Below are 13611 nucleotides of genomic sequence, written 5' to 3'. Positions count from 1 at the left end.
ACAAATATCACTAAAAAAAAAAGAAAAAAATAAACTAAATCAATAATGTGCAATCAGCTTAAAAAACAAACAGGCAGACAAAATACTTTAAGCCAGATAGAATAATGTGCTGTAGAAACACACAATACAATACAAAAGCCAAATACGACAAGATTAGCAGCAGAAATAGGTGGGTAAACTTTTCCAACACTTAGCTTCACTATGATATTCTTGAGTACACACAGATACTGATAAGTTTGCAAAAATTTTAGGCAAAGTATTGTAAATAACGGTATGTATGGAACAATATAATAAAGTAAATTCCAGGTTGGAAATGATAAATCAAAATGATGACAGACAACTTAAGTTTCTGCCATCCCCCATCCATATAAAAATAATAACAACAACAATAATAATACTGTAATAATAAATGAGCACTCAAAGACCTGAGTCGAAACAAGGCCCCCGGAGTAGACAACATTCCATTAGAACTACTGACGGCCTTGGGAGAGCCAGTCATGACAAAACTCTACCAGCTGGTGAGCAAGATGTATGAGATAGGTGAAATACCCTCAGACTTCAAGAAGAATATAATAATTCCAATCCCAAAGAAAGCAGGTGCTGACAGATGTGAAAATTACCGAACTATCAGTTTAATAAGTCACAGCTGCAAAATACTAACGCGAATTCTTTACAGACGAATGGAAAAACTGGTAGATGCGGACCTCGGGGAGGATCAGTTTGGATTCCGTAGAAATGTTGGAACACGTGAGGCAATACTGACCTTACGACTTATCTTAGAAGAAAGATTAAGAAAAGGCAAACCTACGTTTCTAGCATTTGTAGACTTAGAGAAAGCTTTTGACAATGTTGACTGGGATACTCTCTTTCAAATTCTGAAGGTGGCAGGGGTAAAATACAGGGAGCGAAAGGCTATTTACAGTTTGTACAGAAACCATATGTGAGTTATAAGAGTCGAGGGGCATGAAAGGGAAGCAGTGGTTGGGAAAGGAGTGAGACAGGGTTGTAGCCTCTCCCCGATGTTATTCAATCTGTATATTGAGCAAGCAGTAAAGGAAACAAAGAAAAATTTGGAGTAGGTGTTAAAATCCATGGAGAAGAAGTAAAAACTTCGAGGTTTGCCGTTGACATTGTAATTCTGTCAGAGACGGCAAAGGACTTAGAAGAGCAGTTGAACGGAATGGACATTGTCTTGAAAGGAGGATATAAGATGAACATCAACAAAAGCAAAACGAGGATAATGGAATGTAGTCAAATTAAATCGGGTGATACTGAGGGAATTAGATTAGGAAATGAGACACTTAAAGTAGTAAAGGAGTTTTGCTATTTAGGAAGTAAAATAACTGATGATGGTCGAAGTAGAGAGGATATAAAATGTAGACTGGCAATGGCAAGGAAAGCGTTTCTGAAGAAGAGAAATTTGTTAACATCGAATATAGATTTATGTATCAGGAAGTCGTTTCTGAAAGTACTTGTTTGGAGTGTAGCCCTGTATGGAAGTGAAACATGGACGATAAATAGTTTGGACAAGAAGAGAATAGAAGCTTTCGAAATGTGGTGCTACAGAAGAATGCTGAAGATTAGATGGGTAGATCACGTAACTAATGAGGAGGTATTGAATAGGATTGGGGAGAAGAGAAGTTTGTGGCACAACTTGACTAGAAGAAGGGATCGATTGGTAGGACATGTTTTGAGGCATCAAGGGATCACAAATTTAGCATTGGAGGGCAGCGAGGAGGGTAAAAATCGTAGAGGGAGACCAATAGATGAATACACTAAGCAGATTCAGAAAGATGTAGGTTGCAGTAGGTACTGGGAGATGAAGCAGCTTGCACAGGATAGAGTAGCATGGAGAGCTGCATCAAACCAGTCTCAGGACTGAAGACAACAACAACAACAATAATAAATGGAGACAGATTTTTAATATCCATTCAGAATTTATTGTGTATTTCTTTCAATATGGCTGTAACTGACTCTTCTCCTCACTACAAACTGTTTCTGTTTCTCTCACTTTTCTGCTTCTTCACACCAGCAAACAATGAACCTCAGATTCTTTTACTCCATTAACTTTGTTGATGTTGTGAGCATCCTATGAACTGTGAACAGTGCTACAGATTTTGAAAAATTATCTATAAGGGTTATTTGCTTACTTAGAGTATCCTTGCTCAACATAATTCAAAACCAGCCCTAAATAAAAACAATAAAAGAAACGATTAAAAGCCATCAGGTTCACTGTAGGAAAGAGTTCCTGAGTGTATACATGGTGAACTAGGAGCAGAGCTGAATGACACTGTTTATAAAGCTTATTTAAAATGTGAAGATGAGTACAAAGACAAACTGATCCCAGTCAAAACACCCGTTTCTGAACAGTGTATAGAAGGTGCTTCTATCAAGTTCAAAGCGGTATGGGATAATATCAAACGAGAAAATCCCCAAAACTAACAATGGAAAATCCAGGATGCAATAACAATGGAATTGGTATAGACTGCTGCTCATCACAAAGTGTTTAAATGAACATTGGGCCACTGAAGATGAAATTCCAGTTTATAAGTTCAAAAATTACAGTTTATCAATCAGTTACTGCAGAAGAGTTCACAAGAGAGGTGGTGTAGCAATTTATGTTGGTAGATGAATCAACTGCAACACTGGTTATTTATGTGAAGAACTGAATTTTGAAGGCAATGGTATAATCATAAGTAGTATGAAGCAAATAGTATCATTGTACAGATCTTCCAATGGTATTAGCAGTGTGTTCTTAGAAAAATTGGACATCCTTTTATGTGCACTCACTGAGAAAAGATTTACCAACTATGACATTATAACAGATGATGATCTTAATTCTAATTCTGACATGTCAACTGACAAGAGGGATTTGAGTAACCTACTGCGACAGTTCAATCTACAGTGTGTTAACTATAAACCTACTACAGAACAAGTGTGCTTAGACAATCTATTTGTTAACTTTAAATGCACCCAAGCCCCGTGTGATGTAACACTGTTTCTCTTCTCTGACCACAAATCAGTGTCCCTAATATATGTTAACAGGGCCAGCTCAGTCAATCTGAGTGATGACATGGCCAATTCAAAAATGGTGATCACTAGGCCAATGACCAACGGAAAAATTGACAAGTTCAGGAAAACCCCTGGAGACAGAAATTGGTTCTGCCAGAGAAATGATGGTAATCTTTGTCTATTAAATAGTGAGTCAGCTAAGATAAATTTTGAATGTTTCTTTAACTCATTTCTGCAAATATTTAATGACAGAGGTTGTAAAAAGAAGGTGTCAGAAAAGAAAAATTCTTGATACACTACAACACTGTCTGATATGAAAGATCATGTACATCTACATCTACATGACCACTCTGCAATTCACATTTAAGTGCTTGGCAGACGGTTCATCGAACCACAATCATACTATCTCTCTACCATTCCACTCCCGAACAGCGCGCGGGAAAAACGAACACCTAAACCTTTCTGTTCGAGCTCTAATTTCTATTATTTTATTTTGATGGTCATTCCTACCTACGTAGCTTGGCCTCAATAAATTATTTTCACATTCGGAAGAGAAAGTTGGTGACTGAAATTTCGTAAATAGATCTTACCGCGACGAAAAACGTCTTTGCTTTAATGACTTCCATCCCAATTCGCATATCATATCTGCCACACTCTCTCCCCTATTATGTGAAAATACAAAATAAGCTACCATTTTTTGCACCCTTTCGATGTCCTCCGCCAATCCCACCTGGTAAGGATCCCACACCGCACAACAATATTCTAACAGGAGACAACTGAGTGTAGTGTAAGCGGTCTCTTTAGTGGACTTGTTGCACCTTCTAAGTGTCCTGCCAATGAAACGCAACCTTTGGTTCGCCTTCCCCACAATATTATCTATGTGGCCTTTCCAACTGAAGTTGTTCGTAATTTTTACACCCAGGTACTTATGTGAACTGACAGCCTTGAGAATTGTACTATTTATCGAGTAATCGAATTCCAACAGATTTCTTTTGGAACTCATGTGGATCTTCTCGTTATTTAGCGTCAACTGCCACCTGCCACACCATACAGCAATCTTTTCTAAATCGCTTTGCAACTGATACTGATCTTCGGATGAACTTACTAGACGGTAAACTACAGCAACATCTGCGAACAACCTAAGAGAATTGCTCAGATTGTCACCCAGGTAAGTTATATAGATCAGGAACAGCAGAGGTCCCAGGACGCTTCCCTGGGGAACACCTGATATCACTTCAGTTTTACTCGATGATTTGCCGTCTATTACTTCGAACTGCGACCTTCCTGACAGGAAATCACGAATCCAGTTCCACAACTGAGATGATACCCCATAGGCCCGCAGCTTGATTAGAAGTTGCTTGTGAGGAACGGTGTCAAAAGCTTTCTGGAAATCTAGAAATACGGAATCAACTTGAGATCCCCTGTTGATAGCGGCCATTACTTCATGCGAATAAAGAGCTAGCTGCATTGCACAAGAACAATGTTTTCTGAAACCATGCTGATTATGTATCAATAGATCGTTCCCTTTGAGGTGATTCATAATGTTTGAATGCAGCATATGTTCCAAAACCCTACTGCAAACCGACGTCAATGATATAGGTCTGTAGTTCGATGGATTACTCCTAATACCCTTCTTAAACATTGGTGCGACCTGCGCAATTTTCCAGTCTGTAGGTACAGATCTATCGGTGAGTGAGCGGTTGTATATGATTGCTAACTAGGGAGCTATTGTATCAGCGTAATCTGAAAGGAACCTAATCAGTATACAATCTGGACCTGAAGACTTGCCCGTATCAAGCGATTTGAGTTGCTTCACAACCCCTAAGGTATCTACTTCTAAGAAACTCATGCTAGCAGCTGTTCGTGTTTCAAATTCTGGAATATTCCAATCGTCTTCCCTGGTGAAGGAATTTCGGAGAACTGCGTTCAATAACCCCGCTTTAGGGGCACAGTCGTCGGTAACAGTACCATCGGCACTGCGCAGCGAAGGTATTGGCTGCGTCTTGCCACTTGTGTACTTTACATACGACCAGAATTTCTTCAGATTTTCTACCAAATTTCGAGACAATGTTTCGTTGTGGAACATATTAAAGGCAACTCGCATTGAAATCCGTGCCAAATTTCGCACATCTGTAAAGTTTAGCCAATCTTCGGGATTTCGCGTTCTTCTGAACTTCGCATGCTTTTTCCGTTGCCTCTGCAACAGCGTTCGGACCTGTTTTGTGTACCATGGGGGATCAGTTCCATCTCTTACCAATTTATGAGGTATGAATCTCTCAATTGCTGTTGCTACTACATCTTTGAATTTGAGCCACATCTCGTCTACATTCGCATAGTCAGTTCGGAAGGAATGGAAATTGTCTTTTAGGAATGCTTCTAGTGGCACTTTATCCGCTTTTTTAAATAAAATTATTTTGCGTTTGTTTCTGATGGATTTGGAAGAAATGGTATTGAGCCTAGCTACAATGACCTTGTGATCACTAATCCCTGTAACAGTCATGATGCTCTCTATCAGCTCTGGATTGTTTGTGGCCAAGAGGTCAAGTGTGTTTTCGCAACCATTTACAATTCGCGTAGGTTCGTGGACTAACTGCTCGAAATAAAGGCACAGAAGCTGGATACAATTTTTAAACTGCAGAAAAGAGTTGTAATGATGATAACTAGAAGTAGTAGACAGGATCACTATAAAGAAATGTTAAAAAAACTGGGTATCCTTACTGCACAAAGTCAGTATGTCTATCAATCTGTTCTGCATATTAGAACAGCAGCAGTCTGGACTTACATTACCACAGAAAAACAAACAAAAAACAAGATTCTCTACCAGGGAATAAAATTGCATAATAAACTGGCAACGAAGAATAAAGGGATTTCTAAAATACATCTGTTTAAAAAGACAGCTAATACATTGTTTATAAGTAACGCACATTACACAATCTAAGATTACTCAGAGAATTTGAAGCAGAAGTTAATAAGGAAAGTGGATAACTACATCACCTTGTCACATTACAGTTCTGTAATGCTTTTGCAAAAATATCATGTACCAACATATACAGTGCATGATAATAATGTTTTGTCATTCTCCAGAGCTCAACATCATACTCATCATAGGAGGGGGAGGGTCATTGGGAATGGGGAGGGGGGTGTTGGCTCAGTTTTTCAGATGGACTGAGGGAATGACATGTGAAGGTGGATTGGAAAATAGTGGAATAGTGCCATAGTTGTCAGCTCGTGAAGACAATTTTCCAAAGAGACTAGACTTAGTGCAAAGGTATAGCAGCAATCATGGTTATGCAGTCATTAGCATGGGTTTCTGATATGTGCAGCAAAACTGTGTTTCTACCAAAAACGTTGTACAATAGTGAAGGATGGTTTCTTCATCATGCCCACTTCTCACCACTTATCCTATCCTCTGAAAGCATACTTCCATATTCTACAAAAAAAATTTAGCTATTTATTTTCATTCAGTTATGATGACAAACCCCATATCATTCCAAGATGACCCTTGGATGAATGAGTGAATGAATGAATGAACGAATGAACAAATGAGTGAATGAACAAATAAATAAAACATCATGTACACTCCTGGAAATTGAAATAAGAACACCGTGAATTCATTGTCCCAGGAAGTGGAAACTTTATTGACACATTCCTGGGGTCAGATACATCACATGATCACACTGACAGAACCACAGGCACATAGACACAGGCAACAGAGCATGCACAATGTCGGCACTAGTACAGTGTATATCCACCTTTCGCAGCAATGCAGGCTGCTATTCTCCCATGGAGACGATCGTAGAGATGCTGGATGTAGTCCTGTGGAACGGCTTGCCATGCCATTTCCACCTGGCGCCTCAGTTGGACCAGCGTTCGTGCTGGACGTTCAGACCGCGTGAGACGACGCTTCATCCAGTCCCAAACATGCTCAATGGGGGACAGATCCGGAGATCTTGCTGGCCAGGGTAGTTGACTTACACCTTCTAGAGCATGTTGGGTGGCACGGGATACATGCGGACGTGCATTGTCCTGTTGGAACAGCAAGTTCCCTTGCCGGTCTAGGAATGGTAGAACGATGGGTTCGATAACGGTTTGGATGTACCGTGCACTATTCAGTGTCCGCTCGACGATCACCAGAGGTGTACGGCCAGTGTAGGAGATCACTCCCCACACCGTGATGCCGGGTGTTGGCCCTGTGTGCCTCGGTCGTATGCAGTCCTGATTGTGGCGCTCACCTGCACGGCGCCAAACACGCATACGACCATCATTGGCACCAAGGCAGAAGCGACTCTCATCGCTGAAGACGACACGTCTCCATTCGTCCCTCCATTCACGCCTGTCGCGACACCACTGGAGGCGGGCTGCACGATGTTGGGGCGTGAGCGGAAGACGGCCTAACGGTGTGCGGGACCGTAGCCCAGCTTCATGGAGACGGTTGCGAATGGTCCTTGCCGATACCCCAGGAGCAACAGTGTCCCTAATTTGCTGGGAAGTGGCGGTGCGGTCCCCTACGGCACTGCGTAGGATCCTACGGTCTTGGCGTGCATCCGTGCGTCGCTGCGGTCCGGTCCCAGGTCGACAGGCACGTGCACCTTCCGCCGACCACTGGCGACAACATCGATCTACTGTGGAGACCTCACGCCCCACGTCTTGAGCAATTCGGCGGTACGTCCACCCGGCCTCCCGCATGCCCACTATACGCCCTCGCTCAAAGTCCGTCAACTGCACATACGGTTCACGTCCACGCTGTCGCGGCATGCTACCAGCGTTAAGGACTACGATGGAGCTCCGTATGCCACGGCAAACTGGCTGACACTGACGGCGGCGGTGCACAAATGCTGCGCAGCTAGCGCCATTCGACGGCCAACACCGCGGTTCCTGGTGTGTCCGCTGTGCCGTGCGTGTGATCATTGCTTGTACAGCCCTCTCGCAGTGTCCAGAGCAAGTATGGTGGGTCTGACACACCGGTGTCAATGTGTTCTTTTTTCCATTTCCAGGAGTGTATTATTCCTACAGAAACCATGAAAACTAAATCATGTTAGAAACAGCATACAAAGAGGCATACAAGTAGTCATTTGTCCTTGAACTGAACAGGAAGAAACACATACAATACTATTACAAGAACTCCTTGTCATGCACTTTATAGTGAGTCACTCAGTATTTATGAATATTTCACTGGTACATTATACTACGAGTAAAACACAAGTGTAAATACACTAGTCTTGAAGAGAACACGTGCACGAGTTTTGCTACTTTTTTCCCATCAAATACAGGTAACTTTTTCTACTTGTGCATGTAAAAAAGTTGTCATTTCAGTATTTCCAATAACCTATCATACACTGACGTGCCAAAGAAACTGGTATAGGCATGTGTATTCAAATACAGGGATATGAAAACAGGCAGAACATGGCACTGTGGTCGACAACACCTATATACGACAACAAGTGTCTGGCACAGTTGTTACATTGGTTACAGCTGTTATAATAGCAGTTTAGCAAGATTTAATTGATTTTGAACATGGTATTATAGTCGACGCACAAGAAATGGGACACTGCATTTCCAAGGTAGGGATGAAATGGCATTTTCCAGGACAACCATTTCACCAATGTACCGTGAATATCTGGAATCTGATAGAACATCAAATCTCCAACACCGCTGCGTCCAGAAAAAGATCCTGCAAGAATGGGACCTATGACGACTAAAGAGAACTGTTCAAAGTGACAGAATTGCAACCCTTCTGCAAATTACTGAAGATTTAATTCTGGGCCATCAAACATGTCAGCGCATGAGCCATTCAATGAAACCTCATTCATATGAGCTTTCTGAGCCGAAGGCCCACTCATGTACCTTTGATGACTGCACAAGACAGGGCTTTACGCCTCACCTGGGCCTATCAACACAGACATTGGATTGTTGATGGTTAGAAACATGTTGCCTCGTCACACGAGTCTTGTTTCAAATTGTATTGAACAGATGGACGTGTATGGGTATGGAGACAACATAATGAATCCTTGGTCCCTGCATGTCAGCAGGGGCCTGTCCAAGCTAGTGGAGGCTCTGTAATGGTGTGGGGTGTGTGCAGTTGGAGTAATGTGGGACCCTTGATGTGTCTAGATACGACTCTGACATGTGACATGTATTTAAGCATCATGTCTGATCACCTCCATCCATTCATGTCCATTGTGCATTTCGAAGGACTTGGGCAATTTCAACAGGACACGGCGACACCCCATATGTCCAGAATTGCTATAGAGTGGTTTCAGGAATACTGTTCCGAGTTTAAACACTTCCGCTGACCACTAACTGCCCAGACATGAGCATTACTGAACATATCAGGAATGCCTTGCAATGTACTGTTCAGAAGAGATCTCCACTGCCTCATACTCTTACTAATTAATGGACAGCCCTGCAGGCTTCATGGAGTCAGTTCCTTCCAGCACTACTTCAGGCTTCAGCTACTTCAGGCATCAGTTGACTCTATGGCACATCATGTTGCAGCATTTCTGCATACTCATGGGGGCCCTACATGATATTAGACAGGTGTACCAGTTTCTTTGGATCTTCAGTGGAAAAGCTTAACTATGCATCTGGATTCATACATGCAAGCATGCACTCTTATCCAAAAGATCATCTTACGCTGGTGTTTCAGGCCCAGGTTTGTATTTCAAAACTCTCAACATTCCCAAAATCCTGATGGTGGTCTGTTCAGGTTCTTCAGTTCGAATGTCAACCTTGTTGCTGGTATCAATTAGTGCCAACACATCAGTTAGAACCTGAAAAAATAAAACCTTATTACAGTCACAAAAAACACAAATAAAATATAAAAATCAGCATGTGTTTTAGAGAAAATCAACATTAATTTTGTGATCCCAAGGTATTTCATAAAACAAAATTATACAAAATGTGATGTATGGTCCATAAATAACACATACTATCAAAGCCAAAAACTAATACAGACACATACACACAAAGAAAAAAAAAGCAGTAATCTCAGGCTTATGGCGAATAAATTTTCTGTGGATGAAGAGCTACTGCATGAACAAGAGGCTAGTCTTCAGCAGCCAGAAGATAATTAGTACAGAAGGACTGATGACTGAGCCCCATCATGTTATATACAAATCGGGGGTTGATTTAGCCCCTCTCCTAAAATGAAAATACTTTTAAATGCTCAGCACATAGACATATTTACAGATTAATTTGTGATGCAAATGTAAAATGACTTGTGCCACATCATTATGCTTTATTGTGCAAAAAGATCCATGAAACATGAAACTATCTATCATACCATAGCTCCTTCAAATAAGAAACCGGACTAACTTGAAATGCAGTGTGTGAGAAGAGGATGTTATGCATCAGGTGTACCGCTATGGGTGGGCTCTAGCGCTGAATTACTAATGCTTTTTCTTCCATCCCGCTACTCAGCACTATTTCCCTCTGCTACTATTATCTAACATATTAATTTACTCAGTGTTCATCATTTTCTTTCTCTTCTTTGCTGTGTTTTGTGTGTCACCTCCAGAACTACACCACATGCCCTGACTTATAACCCACACTGTATCAACCATCTCATTTACGCACAACACAAAGCACTGATTGTTGGTACATGGTTGCATGTCTCACATTGTTTCTGCCAATATAATTAATCCCAGAGCTAAAAATTGACCACTCTTCCTGTTTCATTCACTCTCACATATTTTTGTGTGTTTTTTTCTGAACCACCCTGTGCCACACCAACATGCCCTACTTCAACCTTCCAGCCTCCCCCCCTCCCCCTCTTCCCACACACACACACACACACACACACCCCTACCCCATTACTTTCTCTCGTCTTATTCCAATATGCACATACTAATCTCACCTAATCCAATCACACCTGCTGTCCCCCCCCCCCTTTTCTTTCTTCATACCAACCTGCATCCCACATTATTGTCTGTCTATTTATTTTTCTCTTTCATCTCACTGTGTTTTAATGTCAGTTTCTGTTCAGTTTCACCTTTCACTACATACTCACTCCATTACATTTCATCTTGTTTCCCTATATTTCATCCATTCCATTCTTTTTGTGATTTTTCCCACATATTTGTATGTATTTTATGTTTTATGTGAGCTTTTTCAAACATATTTTTTTCATAATTTAATATTTTTACGTGTTTTTATCCTCGACCATGGCTCCTTGCTTCTCCACCTGTGTCAATACAGAACAGTTTCCCTATCCCTAACAAGAACCCAGTCCTGCATACCATTCCTACATTGCTGCCTAGCTCATGTAATCTCCTCAAATGGCCTGACAATCAAATCACCCATCTCTGGTTGCAACTCCTCCTTCCACAATGATCTCTATCTGTACAAGTTCAATGAGTGCACAGCCCTCACCAAACAAGTCCCGCAAAACTAAGTAAATCAGGCCCAAACCTCTTTGCAATACCTCCCCTCTCCATCCATAAAAATCTCCTGCACTGCATTCCCAAATTCCTGCATAACACCTCTCACACTGTAACTCTTGCCCTCCAGCAACTAGAGCAATACGGACAATGCTACTTCAAAAAACTCAACCAACCTGCTCATCTCATACTCCTGCCTTGGAATACCAATATCCACCTCCTCTACAAGTGCCTCCAAACCTACCACACATCCTCTCACAGCTAACAGAACCTATCGTGCAGACCTATTACACTTTACCATACAGAATCCATACCTAAACCAACCCACAAAAATTCATGAATCTTTCCTACAAAATCCTTAGTTCCATGGAAATATCAGTCCTTTTCAAACACCTTACCAGTTGCCTCACTCCCATATTCAAACATGAAGGGCTTTTTAAAGGCCTTCTCACCTTCTCCCGATCACTACAGTGAAAACATCTTTCTGCCACCATCCCTTCCAACTATATTCAGCCCAAAACCAATACTGAACCTTGCCTAACTTAGTACACCCCTCCATCTAACCATGACTCACTGCCACTGCCCCCAAATCATCCCCTGTTAACATTCTAAAACTTCTTAACATACAACCTTGTCACCATTCCACAAATCTCTTAACATGAAAGCAATCTTACATCCACAGAAAAAACCACAACCCACCACTTAAAAACTGGTCGCATCCCTTATTATCCCACCAGCCAACAAAGACTTCACCAATCTGGTTTTGAACCAGAGGGACCATCTGGTGGAGGAACTCTGCCAGCTGCCAGATTCGTCCACCTGAAAAGCCTGCCACAGAGACCCCACCAGTAATCCAACAGCATCATGAGACCCTCTTCAAATGCCCCCTCTCCACCCCCTCCTCTGTCTCTCCCACCCCACCCCACCCCCTCCCTCCTATCCTTCCCCACTGTCCTACCTTCTACAGATTTTCTGAAAACCATAGACCTTACCCAGGAAGCCCCATTGCAGCCAATTACTGTTTGCCAACTGAGAGAATCTCTGCTCTCATGGGCCATCATTTTCATTCTATTACCCATAACCTACCCTCCTACATCAATGAGACCAACCATTTCCTCCGTCATCTCCACAGTTCTTATTTCTTTACCACATGGAATCCTGCTCATCACTGTTGATGTCACCTCCATCTATACTAACATCCACGATGCCTGTGGCATTTCCACTATTGAACACTACCTTTCCCAAAGCCTGGCTGACTCCAAACCTACAATCTCCTTCATGGTCACCACCCAGAATCACTTCTCCTTTGAAGGCATCAATAATAAATGAATCTGTGGTACAGCAATTGGCACCTGCATTGCACCATTCCATGCCAAACTATTTATAGGCCAATTAGAAGAATCCTTCCTAACCACCTAGAAACCCCTAAACCCTCAACTGGTACAGATTAACTGATGATAACATTGTGGTCTGAACTGAGGGTAAGGCCACCTTATCTACATCCCTCCACAACCTCAACACCTTCTCCCCCACTTGCTTCACTTGGTCCTGCTCAAGCAAAAAAGCCACCGTCCTCAGTGCTGACCTCCACCTAAAGGATGGCTACATCTGTAACTCCATCCCTGTCATGACAGCTGCCACCCATTCCATACCAAAAAGTCCCTTCCATACAGCCAATCCACTTGTGGGCATCACATCTGTAATGATGAGCAGCCCCATCTAAATATACCAGTCTTACTGATGCCTTCATCTATTTAAATACCCTCCCAACCTTGTACAGAAACAGATCTCCTGTGTGTTGTCTCTCCAACCTCCTACCACCTTCCACATACCACCATCTGGTCTCAAGGTGCATCCCCTCGTGGCTCACTACCACACAGGGCTGGACAAACTGAATCACATTCTCCGCCATGGTTACGACTACCTCTTGCCATGCCCTGGAATGAGAAATACCCTACCCACTATAGTTCCCATCCCCCCCCCCCCCCCCAAAGAGTTATTACACCACCCACCGAACCTTGTAGTATCTTTGACCATCCATACAACACCTCTAGCCTGGTAACAGTACAACAGATCTAGATGTCCCATACATCCTCCCACCGCCACCTACTCCAGTCAAGACACAGGCATCTCCTATCACATCATCAAAGTCATGAAAGGAGTCATGTGATTCACAAACTAAGCTGCAATTACAGTACTGTTTCCTACTTGGGCATGAAAA

The 13611-nt window shown here is 42.2% G+C and overlaps 1 protein-coding gene across 2 annotated transcripts in view; it reads right to left on the bottom strand.

The window, feature by feature from the left end:
- Window positions 1-13611, bottom strand: part of LOC126335082 (intraflagellar transport protein 81 homolog) — a 136066-nt gene that overhangs the window by 100634 nt on the left and 21821 nt on the right. For both annotated transcript variants that reach the window (XM_049997977.1, XM_049997976.1), the window contains exon 2: window positions 9646-9782. In XM_049997977.1, the coding sequence (XP_049853934.1) occupies window positions 9646-9782 (137 nt within the window). The remainder of the gene's footprint in view (window positions 1-9645; window positions 9783-13611) is intronic.

The sequence above is a fragment of the Schistocerca gregaria genome, chromosome 2, assembly GCF_023897955.1.
Source record: "Schistocerca gregaria isolate iqSchGreg1 chromosome 2, iqSchGreg1.2, whole genome shotgun sequence".
Classification (NCBI taxonomy): domain Eukaryota; kingdom Metazoa; phylum Arthropoda; class Insecta; order Orthoptera; family Acrididae; genus Schistocerca; species Schistocerca gregaria.
This window is presented reverse-complemented; position numbering and strand designations above follow the sequence as displayed.